General features: G+C 29.9%; 3 protein-coding genes across 7 annotated transcripts; 2 read left to right on the top strand and 1 right to left on the bottom strand.

Moving 5' to 3' along the window:
• Positions 1 to 2926: 2926 nt before the first annotated feature.
• Positions 2927 to 4996, bottom strand: LOC114414782 (lecithin-cholesterol acyltransferase-like 1). Its single transcript, XM_028379193.1, has 2 exons — positions 4428 to 4996; positions 2927 to 4065 (listed from the first exon to the last, which is right to left on the bottom strand). Exons 1-2 carry the CDS (start codon positions 4838 to 4840, stop codon positions 3147 to 3149), a joined length of 1332 nt encoding a protein of 443 aa, XP_028234994.1. The 5' UTR covers positions 4841 to 4996; the 3' UTR covers positions 2927 to 3146.
• A 7677-nt stretch (positions 4997 to 12673) lies between these two features.
• LOC114414781 lies at positions 12674 to 13673 on the top strand. The gene has a single exon (XM_028379192.1). It carries the CDS (start codon positions 12941 to 12943, stop codon positions 13409 to 13411), a length of 471 nt encoding a protein of 156 aa, XP_028234993.1. The 5' UTR covers positions 12674 to 12940; the 3' UTR covers positions 13412 to 13673.
• Positions 13674 to 18032: 4359 nt separating this feature from the next.
• Positions 18033 to 23647, top strand: LOC114414779 (serine carboxypeptidase-like 7). 5 transcript variants are annotated; one of them, XM_028379187.1, is made up of 14 exons: positions 18034 to 18194; positions 18435 to 18589; positions 18728 to 18804; positions 18895 to 19017; positions 19506 to 19608; positions 19747 to 19784; positions 20071 to 20169; positions 20396 to 20482; positions 21441 to 21599; positions 22211 to 22282; positions 22369 to 22493; positions 22787 to 22900; positions 23228 to 23273; positions 23343 to 23647. In XM_028379187.1, the coding sequence occupies exons 1-14, from the start codon at positions 18061 to 18063 to the stop codon at positions 23424 to 23426; spliced, it is 1416 nt and encodes a 471-aa protein (XP_028234988.1). In that variant the 5' UTR covers positions 18034 to 18060; the 3' UTR covers positions 23427 to 23647. The 5 variants fall into 5 exon arrangements, with proteins under 5 accessions (XP_028234990.1, XP_028234988.1, XP_028234989.1 ...); XM_028379189.1 differs by lacking the exon at positions 22787 to 22900 and having other exon boundaries at positions 18033 to 18194; XM_028379188.1 differs by lacking the exon at positions 20071 to 20169.
• Positions 23648 to 24847: the final 1200 nt, after the last annotated feature.

The following is a 24847-nucleotide window of genomic DNA, read 5'->3' as shown; positions in this document are numbered from 1 at the left end:
CGGTGATGAAATCGACTTAAATGGCATACATCCCCTCTAGCTTCAAACTTAAAGGACAAAGAGAGACTAAAGTAAAATAGATTGGTTGTGATTGGGTTGATGATGAATACGACCTAGATGGTACAATTGAAAAAAAAAATACAAGACAAATTCAAATTTTCTATCTAATAAAACTCACAAATTGTATTGATAACAATAAAATACAATAAAAAACGTGTAAAAATTCATGCAGATAACAAGTCCACCAATTAGTACAATATTATCCACACGATTCTTATATCGCTGAGCATATATAATAGTAATATTCTTACGGTCTTACCCAAACAGTGAAGCTCAAAATTGGAGGAGAGACTTTCCAGGAAGAGGGCATGCAGCAAACCAAACCCGTGGCCATAAAAAAAAAAAAGAAAAAAAGGGTGCACGAGGGCATGCCCTCTTTCTCTTTCCGCCAAAAAGTGGTCAAAACCAACTGTCAGAAAGGCAAAGGCCAAAGCCCAAACAAAGAATGAATTAAATTCTAAATTCCCTTAACAAAAGTAAATCTAGTCAAAATATTTAGCTGGCACTTAACCGAGGCCAATGGGTGTCTCGTACGAAGCCTTTGAACCCTTTATTTTCTTTCCCTTCATAAAGTCATGCCCATGTGTGAACTGAACTGAACCTCACGGAGGAATTCAACTTTCCAAGCTTCAACTTCGAAGTTCGGTTGGGTTGGGACACCTGCGACCATGTTTGGGCATTTAAATGTAAACAAGAGCGTGTGATAAAGTGAACCAGAGGAAAATGAAATAAGTTAAATTATTACTATTTTTTTTACTTTGATCGATACATATTATGATGAAGAAAATGAATAATTTTATCTTATTCTTTTCAAATTTGAAAGAGAAAAACATTCATAGAACTAATAAACGTCATCTATTCCATCAATTTTTGCTCCGTTTAAACAATTTAAATATTCCTAGCACTTAATATTCCACACATGACGCATTCACCCGAGGAGCTGCACTTATACAAGATTTAATTAATGTTTCCAAACCATTCCACACATCTTCCATTCATTATATGTCAATATAGCAGCACGGACTTGATACTCCAAACAACGAACATGTTCTTCAACTAATGGAGGAAATTGTGTTTCAAGTTCTCCTAAAGCTGCGTGTCTCTTTTATAGCAGCAGTACGTTAATAGAGATGTTACTTTTTGAAATTGTAATAAACTTAACAACTTTTATAATAACAACAAAACACGTCACATTGCAGGTGTTCACAACTAAGGAAAAGGTCTCAAGTAGTTTGGCTTAAATTCGATGCTGTTATTTTTTTTTTTTTTGTTAAGATAATGGTCAAGGAATGAACAATAAAAATTTATATTGTAAAAAATAACATTAAATAAATTCATTCCCACTATAATTTTGTCTAAAAATATTTTTGTCAATTCTTTAAAGAACAGTGAATAAACAATCATTTTAATTTTTCAAAAAAATCATTTTAAATTTACTATTGCAATCAAATCTTTATCTAAATGCATTAGTTAACATGCTTTAAATATGAATAATTTTGATCATGAATCTTTTATGATATTTATTTACATAATGTTTTATTACAGGAGAAACATCGATCACTGCTAATCATTATTATTAGAATCACGAATAAAAAAAAAAAGAACTTGAAGTGAAAGTTTTTCTTAAAAAATTTCAGCATATTAAATATTATATTATGCTTTTGAAAATTTTACTTATTAATTATTAAAAGATAAACTTAATAAACATTATCAAAATAGTTATACTGATAGTGTTAGGTCTAGTAGAAAATGTTAGTCCCTCACAACGGGATATCCAAATTTAGAGAAATATTCAAATTTAATGTCTAACAATACTTCAAATATGATTGCATTTGCACAAGAATACTTGTTAGAAAAAAAAAATATGAATACAATAATAAATATAGAGATTGTATATTGAATGCCGATAAGTATATTGTGTGAAAGTATTTAATACACACAGATAAATACTTTAAAAAATAAAATTTAGTTATTCTGAAGTAAAATTGTGTATTTGGTATATAAATATTTGTTGGTTCATATAAATAAATTAATGTAGCTCACCAGATCGAATCCAAACTTAGTTTGAAATTCATTTTTACACATCATATATATCACCATCAATCAAATTTATTTTATTTTATATTTTTTAAAGGAAACAGATTTATTAGGGTAAGGTGTATATCCAATTGTTTATTTATACGAGTCAATGAATTTAAAGAAAAAAGGAGTTTTTTTTATATATATTTCTGTTACCAAAAAATAAATATTTTTTTCGATAAAAACTATATATTAACTTTGTAGAACATTAATAAGTATCACAAGTTTTTATGAAAATGCATTATCAACATACTTTCATCATAATTTCCAATATATTCTTAAGATACATTTAAAAAAAATCAATGCTTTTAGGATATTCATGATAAGGACCTTTAACTTTTCATTTTGTATTTGTGGACACACATTCACACAATGATAATTCTCCCACTATGGCTTGTTTTATTTTATATATACTTTTTTAATTTTTCAAAACTTATTTACACACTTCAATTTTTAAAATTTGTTTTCAGTATAAGTTTTTAATTTTAAAAAACTAAACAAGAAAAGTTTTAAAATAAATTTTAAAAGCATTATACAAGAGATGCCAATTTTATTGATTACAAGTTGTGAGATTTTTTTTTTTTGTAATGACAGTAATGATATTTAAACTTTTTCACACAAATTACTCAAACCATCCACCATTAGGCTAACTAGTAGGTTAAATGTTCTTTATATATTAGAAGAATATTACCAAATTTAACAAGAAAAACACAAAAACAACTGTTTAGCTATCTCTGTTTTCTTGTTTCCAAAACTGTAATTTTGAAAATAATATTAGAAGTACATATACAGAAAATAATTATCCCAACACGTTTACTATTTTACTTTTAAAAACTAAATAAATAAATTTATAAAACTAAAGCAAGTCCTACGTACGACTTTCATCTTTAGCCCTATCATAACATTTTAATTCTCGTATCAACAAGAAACATGCCAATATAAATCCCCACACAAAATTTAATTTGCAGACAACGGATCTATAATTGTCGTTCAAACACCCTGATCATTTACCCCGAAAACAAATTACTTAAACCGAGCTCAGCATGAGAATTAATTGAAGTAATCTCACCTACTATTTCATTTAGTGCAACTTCATCCTTAAGTATTGAAGTATGAGACACCCCATCTATCTTAACCACTTTAAGGTATTGATTTTTCTCCTCTTTCCATAGTGATTGAAGCGCCAACAAGCTCACCAAGTTCACCGTTCCATCACCATCCCCATATGATATTTCTGGCCGTTCATCAAAATCACCTTTCCCATAAAACAATGTTTCCAAGGTTCCCACTCCCGTTCCCATAATACAAGTTATAGGCACTTGTGGTGCTTTTATGTTCCCTATCAAGGGTAGAATTCGTGTTTCATAAGGATAAACCCCTTCAGGAAAACCAATGTCTTTTAGAAAATCAACCATGTCATGAGCTGAATAGGTCTTATTTGGAGTTATCACTATTGGTTTTTGAGGACCAAAAATTTTTGGGTTAGGCAAAAGCCAAAGGTTACTCTCGGAGCTTCTTTGTTCATCCCTCACTAATAAAGGGTCCACTAGGGGCACTCCCAAAGTGTTGCCAGATGCAAAGGTGTACATTTCGTCTATAGCACCACCCCATGGAGCTGAAAGAGCAATGAAGTGTTTGATGAATTTTTTGCGCCAAGAGGGGGGGTTTCTATTTAGTAGTTGTAGGACAAATAGGCCTCCTAAACTGTGGGAGAGAAGTATCACTGGCTTCCCATTATTGGAATTGCTTGCTTCTTCTATCAAATTCTTTAGATCTTTGAGGAACTTGGAACCCACTTGTGAAGGGTGACCTTCAGCAGCTAGACCATATCTAAAGTCATAAGGGGCTCCAAACAGAGTCTCACCATCAGCGTAGCCAAGCTTTTGTAATGAATCTACCAGGGGTGCCATGTATCCGGTGATATGCCTATTCATGTAAGTGTATAAGGTAGCATTTATGAATGAAAAATGTTAAACACAAGGTACCAATATGATATAGAGGTACAGTTGGTCTTCGTTAATTGGTGTTAAATTATATTACAATAAATTATTAAGTAGGTCTACTTCATTATCTAAGGTTATATTATTTGAATATTAAATTTTAATGATCATATTTGACATTACACAATACATATATTCATCAGAAGTTGTTATTATGTATTTGCCTAATAAAACAAAAACACTGAGGTACTACCTAACACTCTTGTTCAATTAGTAAGGGGTGAAGACAAAAAATCCAACAATCAATTGAGTTAGGGAGAAAGAGTTAAAACAAAAGGAAGTGCTTACTTGAGACGAGGATTGAGATAGAGAAGAGAGTTGGTGGAACCAAAGTGAGGGACCCGGGTCTCAACCCCAGGAGTGTTGAAGTAATCATCGAGTTCTTGGTGGTAATGAAGGGTCATGCGTTCGGCAAAGCATTGAGTGAAAGGAGCAAGTATGACACTGGAATCAAACCAAAGTCTGAACCATCCATTCTTTTTCTTGATGAGAGGGTACCATGATTCGCAGATGAAAGTAGAGGGCTTGTACTGATTGGTCAACCTTGCTTCTAGTTGGTTCCCTCCGTTACCTGGTATTAGAATCAAAGGGTCGAGGTTGCTTGCCCCACATGTGCATAGCAATGACAGCATCACAACAACTACTGTAACTGTGAGTGTAGCAACCTCAATCTTGAGACCCTCTTCTTGTTCCTTCTTCATCACAATATGGATAATAGATTGAAATACCTACTCTACCCCTTTCAGATGTTGGGATTTGTTTTTAGTGCTCTGGATGGATGCATTATCATGGCAGAGGTGTGATATGCAAAGGAGGAAAGTATAAATGGTGGAGTTTTTTTTTTTTTTTTCCAATTTTGAATATTGTGAACAAGAAATCGGGTAGCTAAGGTGCCACGTTGTCACTTGTTTTATCACTTGTTATCTGCAAGGCACGTCACATAGATGCCATTTGTTCTTCGTTTTATGGGATGGTCAAAGGATGTCGTTCATCAGAAACTGAAATACACACGACCAAGTCATACGATTGGGCCTAGCTCCATTTTTTGTTTCTTTAACGGGCCTGTCTAGGTTTGCTTTGTGTGTCGTTCAAAACTTTCGCCACAGAGAGCTATTTTCATTATGGAGCAAAAAAGGAGTTATTTTAAACTTACTAATACTATTATTATTATTATTATTTAAATTAGATATATTTTTAATTTAATTTTAATAAATGAGTAAAAAATAAATTATTATTATTTAAAATATATTAAAAATTAAGTTATTCATTTTTCGTTTACTTAAAATAATTTAACTTATTCATTAATAATTTTTTATTGATGAGTATGTAACTAATTTATTTTAATTTTTTTCCCCTATTTGATTTCCAATGCAATTTTTTTATTAAAAATTTACTCAAAGGTTTTTTAAAAGAGAGTAAGGAAAAAAATTGCAATTGAAGAATGGTGCATGAACTTCCAGGTTGTCAGGTAGAAGTTGTTTTTATATCCACATTTGGACACCAAAACCTTCCTTAAGGTTAAAAATAGAAATAAGACGAACTATTTTTAAATTATATGAATTTAATTTATTATATTTTCGATTAAACGCAAAGTTCATACTTATGTATATATTTTATAAACAAGTCAAGTTCAAGTTTCATAAATATGACAACTTAGCATTGTATTTCAACTTCCACTTTATTTATTAATTTTGGATATCAGCTCTGTCCTCTATATTTGTTTTCTTCCACTTGCAACAACTGCAAGTACTTTACTTCCTTCGTCAACCAAAAAGGTAATACTGTATGTCATAATCATGCGTATAATTTTATTATATTTAGAATACTTGACACATTTTATTCTACATTTGATGGAGCACATGTGTAGAAAGCTTTTCTTATTCAGCATACGCTTGAGGGAGCACGTGTAGAAAAAGTTGAACAAAGACAAATTGTTCTTTTATTATGTAATCATCCAAGAAAATAAAATATTAGAGCAAAGATGTTAACCAATAACCTGGTAAAAGTTCCATATTGGAAGTTCTTCAAACTAGAAGAATGTTCAGCAAAATCTATCAAATGGTCAAAAGCACTGAAGCACCTATCATTAACGCGTATATCATACAAAAAAGCATTGTATTTCCTACTACATCTCTTGGAGGATTCAGCATCTCAACCTACATGAGGGAGAGAAGAAACACAGAAGACAAAAAAAGGTTATTACTTACTAGAGGAAAAATAAGAATACTGGAAAAACAAAGACAGAAAAGAAGGAAAAGAGCATTCAAAGCCCTTTCCAGAGAGAATTATTTTATAAAAATCTAATTCTCATTCCATTTTAAATATAATCAAGATTAGATAGAAGACAAAGTGTTTACATGTCCACCAATAATGCATGACTGAAGTGTCCTGCTACACTTTTACCAATAGACCAAAACAAAAATGACTTACCTTTTCCTACAAGATACATAAACAAGCTTACCCTGTGGCCATCATTTTAGCTCCATTTTTTATGCCAAAGTACTTAATATGCCCTTTACTGAAAATGTTTGCTGAAGATATTATTTGGTAGGAAATATTACAAATGAATTTTATGTACAAAGGCAACATTTGATTTGTACAGCCAATCCAGTGGGAAAAGGCTTCGGTTGTTATATCATTTTAACCTGAAAAATGAAAATGATTGGCATGACATAAAGCATTTTTTGTTGACACATCACCACTAAACCTGGCAGATTAGGTTGATAAGAAGTTGAGTAGCCATCAATGTAGTTAGCAGCAGAACGCAGCACATTGCAGCCATCCCAAAATAATGTAATAGTTGCATAGCAGTTTGTGGAGATGTCACTACAATGCAGAACTTCGGTATTCCTAAATTACAGTGCATATAGAGAATGAAGAACTTCTGCTCTGTTACAGTGAACAACATGAAACTTGTAAAAACTATATAAAGGACAAGACAGTTTCAAGGCAATTGACCCATTAGACTCAAGTAGTAAAAGTCAATGTAAAGAGAGCAGAGAAATGTTGCCTTAAAAAGAGGAGCAAAACAAGTTATTCTGCCAAAACAGAAGAGTAGATATATGCCCTTCAGACAGAATATTACTTTTTCCACATCAGCATGTAACTTGTTGTAATACCCCAGGTCATTTAAACTTGAGGAGTCTGTTGAAGTGATGAAGAAGCAATAAGTAGTGACGAAAAGGATGCAACAGAACCTTGAGATTACATCCAATTCGTTGTTTCATAGTTAAGCATCCTTTATATGCAGTTAGGTCAACGTAGTACACTAGAGGGGCTAAAAATGTAGGATTAGTGCACCTTCACATATCATATTTGAGTTTCTGCAAATCATCAAAGGTACCACAAGACATAATAGCGAGGGACGACTACAAAGTAAAAGTCAAATGCAAAAGAGTGTTCTACTTTTTGTGTCCACAACTGTTCCTGGGAACACATTACCATAAGGAATCCTGTCCTCATTAGGCGTAGGAAAAATCGAGTGTAAACTCTAATGTCGCTTTTTTGTGCTACAGCAAGGTTGATTTTTTGGGAAGTAACCTGAGCAACAAAACACTAACTTTAAATCTTGTAGGTTCTCTTTCCCTGGAACAATTAGGAGTACACCCTTTTACATTTGACTTTAACCTTTGTTGTCACTATGGTCATGAACATTCAAGTCCACTCATTATTATGTCTTCTGAGATGAACACAACTTTACCTCGGATGATATGAAGAAATTCATATATGATACATACTCTACCATTGCAAGATGCATTAATACTACAACTTTAGTCACTCCAATTTTTTCATAGCCTTTTATAGTCCTTAGTCACCGACATGAATCACTGGACATCCTGCATTAACAAAGAATTCAAGTTTATGAGTTCATCCAATGAAGTATCATAGTTGAAAAATAACATTATACAAAGCATGACCATTTTAACTAATTCACAAGAATTAAGAAAGTTGGTTAATCTAGCTAGTAACCATAAATTTGTTAATAATTTTTTTTTCAAAATTACCTTTAAAATTATTGGAACTCATCATCTCACATTTTTCACTTAATAAGGTCTCACCCAGTTACTTAATATGTGTTAGTTATTTATCTTCTTGGATCTTGACAAGAGAAAAAATAAATTTATCTAATTAATTTACAAAATATATTGTTTATTGGCTAAAAAAATTGTGAAGTAATTATTATTATTTTGATAAAAAAATAATTAATGCAAGAGATAATTTGAAGAAAGTATTATAAAAAAGAACAAACATATTTTTAAAATGAGCCTGGAGAAATGAGAGTATAAATAATAAATCATGACAAGAGGAGCAGGGAGAAGATCCCTCAAAGAGCTCTCACTTAGTCCATCTTTCCCAGGAAGGCCAGGAGAATGGCATTGACCTAATTTTATGAATAGGAAAATGTTATGATGCAAAGTGGTTATGTAGAATTTCAATAAGGGAAATATGGTGGCTAAAGAACATGCTTAGTCTCTTTCTTGCCAAGTGAAATTAACCAAATGTTGAATTCCAATTTATAGATTTATTAAATACAAATTTGAATTTGCACTAATATGTTTCCGTGTTAATCAATTGGTCCCAATTCCTGAAATTCTGTATGCCTTTGAAAGAAAACTAAGTTATGAAAAAAAAAAAGGCTCGTAATTAATTTTACATCTGATAAAAAACGATCTATCAAAAATATAAAAAAAAAAACTAGCTAATGAAAGAATTTTGAAGGCAGAAGTACTAGCTAATGTTAATGGTAAAGCAACTGAACATCTTCTCAATAACTGAAGAAAGTTCCATATAGTTGTTATAGGTTTTGAGATTGACCTTTCAATGATAAGGGACACCATCCAAACTGAGTTTTACAGAGAGACACCGTTGTTTTTCCTCTGCTTCATCATCGTTCTTTCCAAAAGATCAAATTGGTGGCCATCCCACAACCTGTGGCCCTGCTGCAAAGTTTTATTTTCATTAGTCCCAACGAAGAATATAAAAATGTCACATCAGAAGATGAATTTTTTTTATTATAATTTATACACCTCACTATTTTGTGTCCGTTGTGGTACCGTGCCTTATCAAAAGGATGTATAGGGTAGGTTGGTAATCTGTTCAAGACGTTGTTAAAGCTTGTATAAATATTTTGTATATTTTTTAATCTCGGTTGTATATGCACAATTATATTTATATGCTGACATCAAGCTTTCTGGTTCTACACTTCTACCCTTCATTAGGCATGCTTTTGCTTTCTGGTTCAGTTTAATATTGTCTGTCATGCAAAATAGTGAAGTGTATAAACTATATTTTTTAATATTGTCTAACAAACAAAGTTTAATATTTTATTTTATATATCAAAAAAGGCATGAGAAATACAATAGACATAATACCAAAATGTAACTCAAACTCATTTACTCATCTGTTCCTTTATTCGGCTTGATTATAATTTATACCAATAAAGAAAAGATGTGGATTAGTATACAGAAGAACAGAAGAGAAAGAAATAGTAAACAAGATAGGCATGATACAAACAAACATTATACTTGTTCTGCTACTTCTTGCCAAAAGACATAGCTGATAGCTCATCACCTGATTTTCTCAATGGAGATGAGGTTTTACCATCCACAGAAGTAGGACTAGCTAGCACCTGGTGGAATCGGGTCATTCATTTTATCTAGTGACACGTGTCATTCGATGACTTCTTTATTGTTTGATAGTGCCAAGTGGCCATCAACACCAAAATCTTGATTAGGTTATACTTTTTTCTGTCTTAAATATATAAGTAAGAAATTATATTAATTAAAAATTGGTTAATATTATTTAATTTTATTAATTCTTTTAGGAGAAAAAATTATTTTTTAATTTGTTTATTAATTGATATTATATTTTGATATTAAGAATAAGTTACTGGAAATAAATTTTCAACTAAATAATGAATATTTTAATAATAGATTCATTAAATAAAGTCAAATCAATTAAAATTTATCTCCTAAAGTATTTTTTTTATTCTCTTATAGATAGTTATATGATGGGGTATAAAAATTACTAATCGTATATTGTCTAAAGATACTAATATATACGTGACAATGATGGAAATATGTTAGACACTACTTCAAATGTAATTTATAAAGAATTTTTTTAGGAAAAAAGCCAATTATATTAATTATATTTTTATGTATTGTATTTTTGTTATATGACAACTTTTGCATATGTACTATACTTATGTTTTCTTTTATGTTTTTACAGAAACACCAAGCAGTTATTTAGTTTTTTTTGAAATGATTGTCATTAATATTATTATTATTGTCTAATTTTTTTATAGCTTTACATTATTGTGTACCCATTTCTAACATGTATTTCCATTAAAACTATTGTGCATTTTTATTTTGGATTGTGTACATAATTTTTTATTAACACAATGTTATAAAAATTTACATATAAAAAAGCCTCATTCATCACACAGGTACAAAGACTAGTATATATATTAGGAGGAAGAAAAAGTTTGCGAGTTGAAATTTGAAAGCAGGACGGCTACAATTATTGGCGATTTCTAGTAGTTAAGTTTAGAATTTAGATGTTAGTTGGAAAGTAGTGAGAAACACTTCAATAATGATATTCTCTGTTATTGTCAAGGGGAGGCTTTTTTTCTTCTTCTTGAAGGGCCATGGTAGCCTCCATTCTACACTTGTTTTCAATGTCATCGCTTAATTTTCATTCACAGACACGTGATAGTCTTTCGCTGGTCTAACAGTTTTGCATTTTAAATATTATCACATATTCTCATGAATAATGTTGAGCATAATTATAAATAAACACTTACAGAATAACATTAAAAGAATTATAAATTTCAAAAATTTATAATATGTTTCACTAATACATAAATAAATTAAATAAAATATAGTATATTTAACATGCATGTTTAATTTTGTATTTTAAAATAGTATTTTATCATGGGCAAAACTAAAATAAATTTTGTTATATTCATAGCGTCGAAATTTTCTACTAAACATTAACAGGTAGACTTTGTTTTTCCTAATAATAAACAGTCTCTATTGAAAGTAATATTCAAATGTTACTGTTTACTTGAAGAACATTTTGACAATGATATAAGAAAATTTTTCTTAAGATTTTTCATTGATTATTGTACATCTTGCATCATTATTATCTTTTTTCATTAATTGTAAAATTAATAAATTTCTACGTAATGAATGAATATTTGTATCATATATTTTATATAGGCAACGTCTTTTATGTGAGTTCTTTTGTGAACTTTTACAAATGACTTTTAAAACTTTTAAAAATGCCCACTCGGTGCTGTCTTTATTTGAAAGAAAATTAGTAAAGTTTTTCCCTTCACCATAAAGACATGTTAATTAACCATGCTTTTGAATGTCTGTTCATCAGTGCTTTTAAAAAGTACGTTTTTTTTTATTATTAATAATACTGCATACTCGCCTGCAAAACATTATGATGGGGATCACGATTTTTTTTTTCCTTTTTAAATCTTCAAACATTCTTGTTTTCAGTTGAAGGGGTAGCTAGGCTGTCATATTGAATTGTTGATTATCAATCTTAAGCTCACGACACAAAACTTCGTATTTAATTAATATCTTAGGTTAAACTTTTTAAAAGTCATTTGTTTTTAGTGACTGGTGCTTTTTCAAAGAGTTTTATAAGAAAAATCATGGATTTAAAATTAAAATATCTACTTATGCGGTGTTTGTTTGAACGTGGATCGGAGATCGTAGAGTAATTAAACCTTTGTTAAATACATGATTTAACTTCCATTAATTGCTTGCATAACACCGAAATTGTTTTATTTTATTATATACGTGTCCACATTACAATTTGAACATTATAATTAATAGAGTCAATCTTCCATACCAGAATGTAAGCACAAAACACACTCTTTATTTAGCAAGTTAAGTTTTTTTTAATTATTATTATTTTAAAAAGAACGTCGTTAAACGAGTGGAATTTTTATTTGATTACATTCGTTGACGGAGGCTTGACGCTCTAATTTGTATTGTCAGCCATACGTACGAATGTCGTGTTTCTTTTAACCTGCTCGGCACTTTAATTTTTCATGTGATATTTTCTTTGTCCTTCATTTATACCCTACAAAAATGGTTCTATATAAAATAAAAATCAATATTAATATTTCTAATACAAGTATAGTACAGCATGTTTCGCAAAAAAAAAAAAAAAAAAAAGAACAAGTATACAGCGTGTACGGAAACGTGTTATGCATATATATCATCATATTATATATTGGCAATTATTATGCGAAAGTTTATAAAAATAGTTATCGTAATTAAACCATTTATAAATATTCACGTGCTCTTCAATCAAGCTTGTCCAAGAAAAACGATAATAATTATCAACAAGTATAGCGTTTAATCTCTTATTTTATTTCTTTTCATTACATTATTTTAGTTTTATCCTTTACGCGTTTATCGTGTTCATAGTATAAAACAAGTCAAACTATGGTGTCGAAAGTTGAAATAGTAGCGGTCCTTCAAACCCAAGCCAAGCCACCTTTCACTATTGGCAAAAAAAAAAAAAAATTGAACAACTTCATTATCAATTAAAATAATCAGGCAGAAATTAGGCTAACACGTTGCACGCCTTTGTTCTTATCTAAGTTTTGGTTTTCTGATACGGTGTGCTCTGAAAAAGTCCATGAGATATTCAGAGTTTCATACCCACCTTCCTCCCCTTTCTTATAACAAGAACAATAATTAACACCGCTAGAAAAATCATCATCTCTTTCACCATTAAAGCAATTAGGAAAGAGGTTTTTGATTGAAGCTGGCGATATGAGGAAGGGGAACAAGAAGAAGAACAAGCTGGTGTGGATGATAGCGACGCCGTTTAGGGTGTTGGGGAAAGCGAGGGACATGTACGTGAGCAGCATAACGAAGTGCGGTCACAACATGAATTACAGCAACCCCGTGGATGCTGCTGGCAGATTCCAGGCTTTGCCCAGGAGTTACAGTGCTGCCACGTCACGCTCCGACAACAACGAGGATTTCGCCGAACTTTTGAGAGCGGCTTCCGCCAGGACTTTGGGCAACATAATCGATGTAGATTTGGTTGTAAAACAGCAGGCCCAAACCCAGACCCGGCCCGTTTCCTCAAATGGGTTGCCCAAGTCGACGAGCGTTGGCATGGGCCGGATCGACGAGGACACGCCTTATGATTTGGGGGAAGGGGAAGTTCCCGTTGTGCCCAAAGCCTATCCAAGAAGTAGAAGCTATGCTGTTGGAAAGACAAGTGCTGTTTTGTAAATTGTCAAGTACTCAAGTTGTGAACCTAGCTAGTTGCTCGCTTCAATGGTTCAATCTATGAATGCATTCTGAGATAGATTCTGGTAATTTTATTGAGATTAATTATATTTGATCGGAATATCATGTGATTTTGTTTGGTTTTCCATTGTGGGTGGGGGTGGTGGATAGTGCATTGAAAGCAACGGTTGTGTAAAGTGAATTTTTTCTTTGGTATTGTATCTTCAAATATCTTTTTAGTAATTGCTAGATTTTTAATTTTTAATTTTTATAAACTATTAAAATAGTTTCATACTCTCATCATAATATATTTTTTAAAACAATTATTGGAACAATTATCAGATAATCGTATTATGATTTGTGATTATTAAAAAAATCTTGTAAAGATTATTTTTTTCTCATTGTTATAGCATTTTAAAAAATATTAAATAAAAATGTCCTACAAACATGTTTCTTTTATATTATTATTTAACAATGAAAAAATTGGTTGATTCTAATTTTGAATTATTCTATCTATTTTCTTACATGCTTTTAGATTTCGGTTGATTGAGCGGCAGTCGACGGCGAAAGAGAATTAAAATGATATTAATTTGTCGGTCCTTAATGGAAGATACTATCCGAGGAACGAGTCAGATTAGTAGTAGTATTTTGGTAGGTATAAAATGTAATAAATGATTAAATGGATCATTCATTAAAAAAAAATGATTAAATGAGACAGAGAAATTAAAGTTTGTGATAACAGAAGAGTTAATTATGGCTAATATGCTCTCAGAAAATTTGCCTCATTTCCTAGCATTTTAGACAGCGATGTCTAGGGCCAATTTCATTCAGGTCCATATGTTACGGGATGGGTTTAAACTAAATTAATTCGATCTGATTTATTCTAGTAGTGGATTATACTGTACTCAAAATTAATGTACTTATTAAATCGATCCAATTAATTATAACAGGTTAAATAAATCGAGGCTCATGCTTATTGTTCAGGACAACTCACAAGTCACTAGGGGTGAGGGGTCATGGTCTGAAATTTTTCTTATCATATATGGAACAATTATATCTGACATTTTTTAAAAAAAATTAAAAAAATAACTAATCTTTTTAATATAAGCCGCATCAAATGCACAATAAATGTCATCATCGCAAGACTTTTGTGCTTTTTTTTTTTTTTATATATAGTAAATCCCTAATTCCTAGTAGTACTAAAGATTATAAACTTAGTTGCATTATTTTTTTTCTTAAAAGAATCCTGTGTAGTTTTAAATTTCATAAAATGCTATATATACTTTGATTTTTTAATTGCATTTTTTATCATTAATAATTTATAAGATTAAAAATTAAAGTGGCAATTTAAGGCTTTGGTAGTTTAGTGGTCGAATGTTTAGTATTTGTTAATTTGATTTTAGTTCCTTTAGGATTTATTTGGGTTTGTCATGAGTTTGTTATTTTTAAATGTAATTTAAAAATAAAATGTGTTTTATAAAAGTAAAATTGAAATATTTTTTAATTTTATTTTAAAATATTTTTACATTCATATTTAAAATTAAACATTATTACTATTGTTACCATTATTATCACAATCATTATCGTTAACATCATTATTATTATTATCACCACATAAACACATCTATATAAACTAATAAATTAAATTTAACAAGATAGGAAAAGTGAGTTTTATATATTTTGAAACTAAAATTTAAAGAAAAAATAATAAAAATTTTACACCTAAAAGTCCCTTCAAATTAGTCTTGTTTTTTTTTTTTTTTGTTACAAGACAAAGTAACTTCCACTACTCTAGTTTCTTCAGTTTAAATTGTGTTTACTTTTCGTTCTCAACTCTTTTTTTTTTTTTAAATGAAACAAGCTTTTTTTTCTTGACAGTTTTTATTTAAAAGGTTAAATTAATCATTTGGTTCCTATAATTTATAATTTAATTATCTTTTAGTCCCTGCATTTTAAAAGTATTTTTTTAGTCTTTATAATTTGAATTTTAATTCTCTTTTAATCTATATAATTTGAAAACTATAAGGACTAAAAAATTAAGAATCATGAAATTATAAGAATTAAAAAAACACTTTTAAACTATACGGACTAAAAGAAAATTAAAATATAAATTATATGAACTAAAAAAATCACTTTCAAACTATAAGGACTAAAAAGATAATAATGATGAAACTATAGAGATCAAATGAGTAATTTAACCTATTTAAAATTAGATTTCTCATTTGATAATTTTTTTCATAAAATAAGATTAAATTGAACCTCTTTTAAAAAATAAGGGACCTAATTGAAATTTTTAATAATTAAAAGATCTTACAAAATTTTAAAAAATTACAAGATTAGATTGAATATTTTAATAATAAAAAGATCAAATTAAACTTAAAAAATAAACTAAAAAACCAAAAATAACAATTAAACCTACAATATAATTGTTCAAAAAAGTACGTAAATATGCCAAATACATTTGATCCACCGGGTGAGGAGAGAAATGATTCATATTCTACCGTGCCTGATTAATTCATTTATGGGCAATCAGACTTGAGGACATGGATCACACATCAAACTCACAACTTACATTACATGGTATATGGACCTTGAAATTTTGAGCCCACTTAATTTGTAGGTGTTTTACTCCGAGCTTAACTTACAAATTAAACGGTTTTATTTGTGGGCCCCTGAATTTTTTGCATTTTAATATAAAAATAATATAATACTAATAAATAAACAATGTAAATAAAGTAAAAAATATGTAAAATTTAAATATTTTTTATATGGTTCAATCGGTGAAAAGACATAATATTTTGATTTAGGATAAAATTATAAATCAAGTAAACATGAAGTAAAATTATTTTTAAGAAATTTAAGATATAAATTATGTTATTATTTTGGACAAATAAATTTTTATTAGATAATTTATAATTAATTTTTAAAATAATTTAAAATGGGTTAAATTTTAATTTTAAAATTTAATTTTCTATTTTTTAATTTTTTTTATCAAATGCGAGTTAAGAAAAACTCGTTAAAAATGTGTATTTCCATAAAAAAAAGGCTATAGATATTATAAATAATAATCATATAATTAGGTCTAACAACATACCCTAATACTTGAAATCAATACAAAGGTAGTCCATATTAAATTAATCCAAAGAGAAAAGGCCTACGGTACGACAATAAATGCTTGTCAGTTACACTGTACATTTTTTACTATATTACAATAAATGCTTGTCAGTGTTTTCAATTGTTAGCATTAGAGGTTCACATGCCATTGCTATTGCGATAATGCCGAAGTTACTGAAGGTGGAATTACTGTTAACAATCAACACCATTGTCATCGAGTAATTGATATTGATATTATATAAAAAGAAAAGACATTCAGAAGAGTCTGGCACCGTTTTTGTCACTTTTTTTTTTCCTAATTAGCGACGGATTCAAGACCTTCAATCAATAAGTACAAATTATAAAAAATAAAATTAATGGATTCAATTATATAAATATAAATAAAATAAAATATAAAAATATAAGATTTTATTTACAAATTTAATGAATTTTATAAAATAAAAAGATGCAAAAACATACCCTCAACCCAATATAGATCCGTCACTGTCACTATCACTGCCACTGCCACTGCCAGCAGTTCTTGTCACTAGTGCATCAAGAGAGACTTCACAATAAGAAACAGGAGTCCATTTTTGATAAATTTCTGATGAGAATGGTTATAAACCAGAGTCGTGAAGAAGGCTGCCACTATTGACAACGATGTGAGAGAACGTCAAGGAAGAAAACGAAAGGAAAAAGCCAATTTGGGGCCAAACTATCTTTTAGTATAAAAAATTATCAAATGAGAATAGATTTTAAATAAATATAAAAAATAATAAGTCATAGAATATTTTATTACTTCTAATTTTAAAATCATAAATTATTTTATGATTTTTATTTTATTGAAATCATAAATTTTTTTATGATTTCTTACCTTTTTAAAATTTATTTTTAAAGTGTAAATTATTTATGACCTTAAATTCATATATAATTTATTTTAAATTAATATTTTTATTTTATTTAATATTTTATATATTTTTAATAATGTTAAGGATTTATTTAATATAGAAAATATTAAATAAAATTTAAAAATAAAAAAATAAATTAATATAAAAATATTAAATAACAAATATAAAAAATATTTAAAAATATAAAAATATTGAATAAAATAATGTATAAAAATAAAAATAAAAATATTAATTTAAATAAAATTATTTATGACTTTAAGCTCGTAATTAATTAATTTACGAATTTAAAGTTATAAAAAATTTACCATTTTAAATTTACATTTAAAAATAATTAAGAAGTTGTAAATTTTCTTATAACTTCAATAAAAAATATTAAAAAAAGAAAAAATCATAAAATGATTTATCACTTTAAACTTAAATGTAAAAATTATGAGATATCTTAAACTTATCTTGAATATTTATTTAAAATTTATAATTTAAAAAATAATTAACCTTTTAGACTGTTTCGGCGACACTTTGGTTGAGATATTTTAATTTGATTAGACGAATCATTTAATGTATGCAAAAGTGACGTTTTTGAACCGTGTTCATATGGCAGATATATTTTTTTTAATTATAAAATTGGTCATTGGAGTGGATAAAGAAGAAACGATGGCAAGTCCAGGATCGCACATTGTTGTCCTTGCGTTCGTGTTGCTCATTTCATCAAAACTTGCAGAATGTCACAACATAGTTCGCTTCCTTCCTGGCTTCCAGGGACCCCTTCCTTTTCTACTTGAAACTGGGTAAGCTAAACTTCCAATTTATCTTATGAAAATTTTCAACAATGGAATAAAGGAGAAATTATTATTGACAAATTAACTGTTTATTATTATGACATTGGTGCATAATATTTAATTACTAATTCTTTATTATAAAATACCAATCATATAAAAATGGACGAAACTATGAATGCACAATGATGCAAGACTAGTTAATAATTTCTCTGATTAAAGACCAATAATCGTTGTTGCGCTTGATATCAGTTACGTGGAAGTGGGTGAAACTGAAGCAGAGGAGCACGCAGAACTCTTCTATTATTTTATCGAGTCAGAGAACGATCCTAAAGGGAACCCTCTCCTACTTTGGCTAACCGGGGGTCCCGGTTGCTCTGCTTTCTCTGGCCTTGTCTTTGAAATAGGTAAAGAATGCTAGTTGCCAGAAATTTTATGCATACTATGTAACTTCTAGTCACTTAACGTGATAAACTTATATTCTGTATGATAATAATAAACAGTTACTTTGCTTATACATTGTAATTATTTTGGTGGAGTTGCAGGTCCACTGACATTTAAAAACGAGGAATACAATGGGAGCCTACCTAATTTGACCTTGAAGCCACAATCATGGACAAAGGTTGATATAATAGATTGATTTGATTTCTTGCAGCTAATTCTTTTTATTCAAATTTTAAGCTTAATTGCTTAAAGTTGTGATTATGATCAGGTAAGTAGCATTATATTTGTGGATCTGCCTGCGGGTACTGGCTTCTCTTATCCCAAAACAGAACGTGCTGTTCAGCAAAGTAGCTCTAAGCTTGTTCGCCATGCTCATCAATTTATTAGGAAGGTACATCCATCTTAATTTTCATTGCCTTACTTCCCTTTTCATTTTTCTAATTTGTATTAAGTGTGGTTTTAGTTTCTTTATTTTTGAACTTTAATAAATTTGGCTCATTTGTTACTTCTCTTTTTTACTTAAAATCTTTACAAATTAGATTTGATTAAAATTGTTTTGCTCAAAACTCATTTGTCAAAATATCAAAATTTTCACCTAAATATAAAAAGAAATTCAAAACTTTCCTTCTTCAAATCTTAATTTCACATCTCATAAAATTTATGGAATTTTTTCAACTTATTTCTTACTTCTATGCTTCTAAAATTATTTCATCCCTAGAAAAAAAGTACACGGAAGACCAAATTTACTAAATTTAAAGGTAAACTTAGCAGAACAAAATCTTTTCGTTGACATAATAACCTCCCTACAGTGTCAGTTTTGCAAATGTAAATTGAGAATAACTGGAATAAGTTGTGATAGTGATGTTTAAATCTGTGTAGTGGCTAATTGATCATCCGGAATTTCTCTCAAATGAAGTCTACATTGCTGGTGACTCATACTGCGGCATTCCTGTCCCAGTTATTGTTCAAGAAATTTCAAATGGTATCGCTCGCACTAACAAAAGGATCAAATTGTACGCTAAAGTTGAAACTAAACTTAAATATATAGAAACATCATTATATTCCAATATGTTAGTGTTACTATGGATTTCACCTTTTGCCCAATTTTCCATACCCGCAGGAAACGAAGGTGGTATGCAACCATGGATATACATCCAGGTTTGTGCATTTAAATTACAACTACGATTTCAAGACACCCAAAATTCTATACTATCACACCTCTCTTCCTATATTATTATCACATGCCACATTTATTTATTAATACCTATTCTGTTTTTTTTCTTCTATATATTTTATCGAGCAAGCTATCCATCCGCAGGATAAATGAGTGCATTATTTACTTTGAATAGTTTGCATAATGATTTCCACTATAAATGGACGGGTATAAAATAAAATTATGCTTTTATTAATCAGGCAGATTGATTAGGAACCGTTCTTTTTACAGGGATACCTGCTGGGAAATCCCATAACAACATCAACTGAAAAAAACTATGAAATACCATTTAATCATGGCATGGCATTAATTTCAGATGAACTCTACGAGGTGATTTTGCCTTTACGCGCGAGTTAGTAATAGCAATTGTTCTTTGTTTACTTTTTTCTTTTTTCTATTTTTACGGACAGACCTTAATTATTAGGATTGCTAATTTTTATTAGTAGAAGGAATTGACCAATGATTTTTTTTCTTTTTTGATTGTTGTTCTGTTTATGTTTATTAAATTCCAAAAGATGAAATACTAATAAATTCAAATAATTTACCGAGTGAACAGTCACTGCAAAAGAATTGTAGAGGAGAGTATCGCAACATAGACCCAAGAAACGCGTTATGTCTAAGAGACATGCAATCGTACGAGGAGGTAAGCCATTTCATTTCTTTGTGTCACTTTTCTATTTCTTTTTTAGTTTAATTACTAGATTGGTGTTTATACTTTTTAGTCCTTTTAGATATACTTTTTAACTCGTCCTAGTTTCACACATTTTTAAAGACGGTCTCTAGGATGGGCTAGGTGATTAAGTGATCTTTGGTGGAGCAGTAATTTTCAACCAATAGATTTAATAATAAAATATTGAACGGTTGAGATTAAACTTTTAGTTAATCTTAGTAATTAAAATTAATTTACATTATCTCCTTCCTCACCGTGCGCCGCCGCCAGAGGCGATCTCCGGCGGTGTCGCTACCTCTCTTTACTTCTTTTTCTTCTTCTTCTTCCCTCAACTTCCTCCTCCTCTGTCCCAACCCTTCCCTCTCCAAATTCAAACCAAGATCTGACAGAAACCAAATCAGCAACGTCGCTCTCTTCAGCTTCAACCACACGCACAGGTGCAACTGCAGGCCGCGGAAGCGCCTGTACGGAATCCCGGACCAACGGGAATCCCCGCCGTGATCGATCCATCTGGAATCAATTCATATGGACAACACTTTGTGCCTCGTAATGTTCATATCAGAGGTCCATATTGGTACTCAAATCCATTTTGTTCGTTGTCCACAATACCCATTTAATCACAAACATTTAATTGATAGCGTCTTTGTGCAATGTATACAAACTATAAGGATGAAATTGTGATTCCAATAGCTTAAAAAAAAAATGAACCACCATAAACCACTTAGTTAACCTATTCTTACAATTTTGGATGATAGAGTAAAATGGACTAAAAGGTATATGTGTAAGACTAACACAAATAATTTTTAAGTGTAGGACGAAATAAGTAATTAATCTCTTTTTTCTTGTTCTTGAAACAAAACGTGATGAATTGGGATAACAACAGTCACAATCACAAAGCTGGTTTACTCACTCATTCCTTGCACTTCCTCAGTCTATTTCAGGAATTGAAACTGGCCATGTTTTGGCACCCCTTTGCGACGAGTCCGATCTGCGTAATGATATGGAAGTCACTTGGAGAAGAAGTTCTCTTGCTCATAAAACCTCAGCGTTTTTCAGTCCTCGTCTCACATTGCCACCCTTATACTGTCGAGTAAATATTCATACCTACCAAGTTATATATGTGTGTGCAGGAACTAGCTAGATTCTCTATAACTGTGAGCAATAAGGAAAATACTATACATACACCCAACTTCTTTTTCGTTTTACTTCCGCTCCAAAAAAAATTCTTATCTTTTTTTACTTTCTTATCACATTATTTATCATATTTACCACTTTCTTTCTCTTTATATTTTTTTCTGTTTCCTTCCTTTCACCACACAAACCAAAAATGAAATTTACGAGGATCATTACTCATACAATAAAATGCCATCAGTAAGGTATCTACGAGTAAACTAGTTAAAAAAAATTATAGTGATTATGTAAGCTTCAGAAACACCTTTAAAAAAATTCTGTTTCACCATCTTTTTATAGTAGTTGGAAATAATAACTTCTTAAAAAAATAAACAACTTTTTGAAAAGATCATGCTAACTACTTTAAATGATCAGCTAACATTTAGCAATTTTTATTACTGAACATTTGTGCATGATCGATCCAACGGTCGAAGTTGATAAATATCCTTAGGTTTCAGAATTGATCGATCATGCAATTGTTATTCCATATCTATTTTAAAAGTTCTTATTTTCTAATATTTCCATCTGCAGTCTCATGCATATGTCCTCTGTAGCTATTGGGCCAATGATGATAATGTTCGCAAAGCATTGCATGTTCGGAAGGTATTTATCGGCGTAATTTTCTTTAAAGTGTTACTGCTAGCAGAACAGCAACTACTGAATAAACTATCTGACTGTATGTGCTCTAGGGAAGTATAGGAAAATGGACGCGGTGTAACGATGACTTAAAATCTAAGTTTAATGCCGATATCCCTAGCAGCTTCCAATATCACGTAAATCTCAGCAGAAAAGGCTATCGTTCATTAATATACAGGTCAAGATTTTCATGTATATTGCTACAATGTAGTAGTATCTGATTCTGATTTATTGTTTTTAGTACTGCCCTAGTGGCTTGGTTTTTACAGAGGGCATTTAACTAAATTTTGTCAACAAGCAATGGTTTTTGAACATCCTATTTTATTTTAACACTTAATTAACACTCGTCATTTTTTTCTTATCGTATTGTATTACCTATCATATATATATATATACTTTTTACTCTTTTATTTCTCTTATTAGGTATCAACTAACATTTAGAGTGTAAATATTATTTTTGTTTGCTAACAGTGGGGATCATGACATGGTAGTTCCATTCTTGGCTACTCAAGCGTGGATAAGATCTTTAAACTATTCCATCGTATCTGACTGGAGGCAGTGGTATTACGATGGCCAAGTAGCAGGGTATGCGCCAACTGGAAAGTGATACAAGATGAGGGTTTTGTTTAGATAAACTTTTCACCCGTATTTACAAGAGAATACAATAAAATAATAAAATAAAGTAAAGTAAACTTTCAATTAATATATGCACTTCATTTTTGTAGAAGATTTTTTAGTTTAGTTTCTTCAAAAGTTAAGATATACAAGTTGATTTTTTATCGTAGAAAAATTCAATGCATTTTTTTTTTATTTTCTTCTCCTATATTTATTTATGGGAAAATTTATCCAAACTACCTTTCAATTATCTGAGAAGCTTGACTAACCTCACTTTGTTTACTAAATTGCTGATAGTTATACAAGGACTTACTCAAATCGGATGACATTTGCAACTGTGAAGGTAAGCCCTGTTCTACTGTTTCACTTATATAATTAACTTCACCTCTGTTGTTGAGGGGTTTACTTGTAGGGTGGAGGACATACAGCTCCCGAGTACAAACCTGAAGAATGTTTAGCCATGTTCAGTAGATGGATATCTAATATGCCATTGTAGGAATACCCGACTGAGTCAATGTGATACAATGCTACGGGGCAATTGCTTTATCCTAATGTCATGTCAAGAAAAACTAGCAAGTTTACTGGCCATTTTGTCATTCAGTGAATCAATGTGTATTTCTCTCATTATAACAGGAAAGCTGTTGGTTTTTAGGGAATAAAGGCAGTAAAAAAAACAAAGAAATAAAATTCTGGAGAATATAAATATTTTGAGAAACAGATTGTGGGAGTTCAATTTATTCAGCTGCCAATGCAATACATTTATAGTGATTGGAGTAAACCAAAAACTAACTGAGATAAAACAGAATAACTTTCTCCTAAAGTTTAGGAACAATTCTCCTAATAGTTACAACAACTACGTTAACTAGGAAGACTTATTCAACAAAAGTCCCAGGGTATGAGTATGGCGAATGAACAACTACCGGAGTATACTCAGTATAGGGATAAGAATAGAATTTATCAATAATCAATTATACATTTTTAAGTTAATTAGCAACAGAGGCTCACATGCCATTGAATTATCCCAAATTCCAAAATTGCATCTGGCCTCTTGAGATAATGCCGAGGTTACCCAAGGTGAAATAACTGTTAAAACATCAAAACTACTGATCTCAGAAAGAAGGACATTCCGAATGAGAAATTGGTACAACTTCTTGACATTGCTATGGAATCCATTAGTCATGCAGCACTCAACTACGACAATAACGAATGTTTTTATTTATTTTTATCAGCTATAATAATAAAGGTTTTATATAAATGTTTTTTTAGATATGTTTTGTGATACCCTTTACCTCAACATACATATAATTAAATAAAACATATAAAAATTTATGATATATTCAACTTTACACTTATACTCAATCTTCATAACAATATTATAATTTCAAAGTAATATATTATTTATTCTACAATTCATCATATATTTAATTTATCACTTATATACAATTTTAATTATAATTTTATATATACTTTTATCAAATTCGTTTTGTTTTTTCTCATACAACTTTCTATCTTTATTATGTGTGCGCACGCAAGAAGAAAACTAATTTATGTTATGTAAAAGTTTTAAAATAGTTTATAGTGATAAAAAAGTTGAAATGAAAAAAAAATCTAATAAAATGTAAAATACATATAGGATAACATATATTTCAAAATTTAAAATGTTTGAAAAATAGTTGATACTTGATTTAAAAATATCTTTAAATGAAATTAAAAAAAATATAATTTAACAAAAAGTTGGATCAAACACGTTCTTTTAGCTTTTGTTAACTGATTTTCAACAATTTGTTTACTTAATTGATTTTTTTGTTTCCAAAATCAATGTCATAACCAATTCATCATATTTCTCAAATAAAAATATTTTTAAGAAGAAAAAAGAAGAAGACAGAACACTAATAATGTAAAACACAATTTTACACG

This window comes from Glycine soja, chromosome 6 (genome assembly GCF_004193775.1).
Source record: "Glycine soja cultivar W05 chromosome 6, ASM419377v2, whole genome shotgun sequence".
NCBI classification, from domain to species: Eukaryota; Viridiplantae; Streptophyta; class Magnoliopsida; order Fabales; family Fabaceae; genus Glycine; species Glycine soja.
The sequence above is the reverse complement of the archived record's forward strand: the minus strand, read 5'-3'. Positions and strand labels throughout refer to the sequence as shown.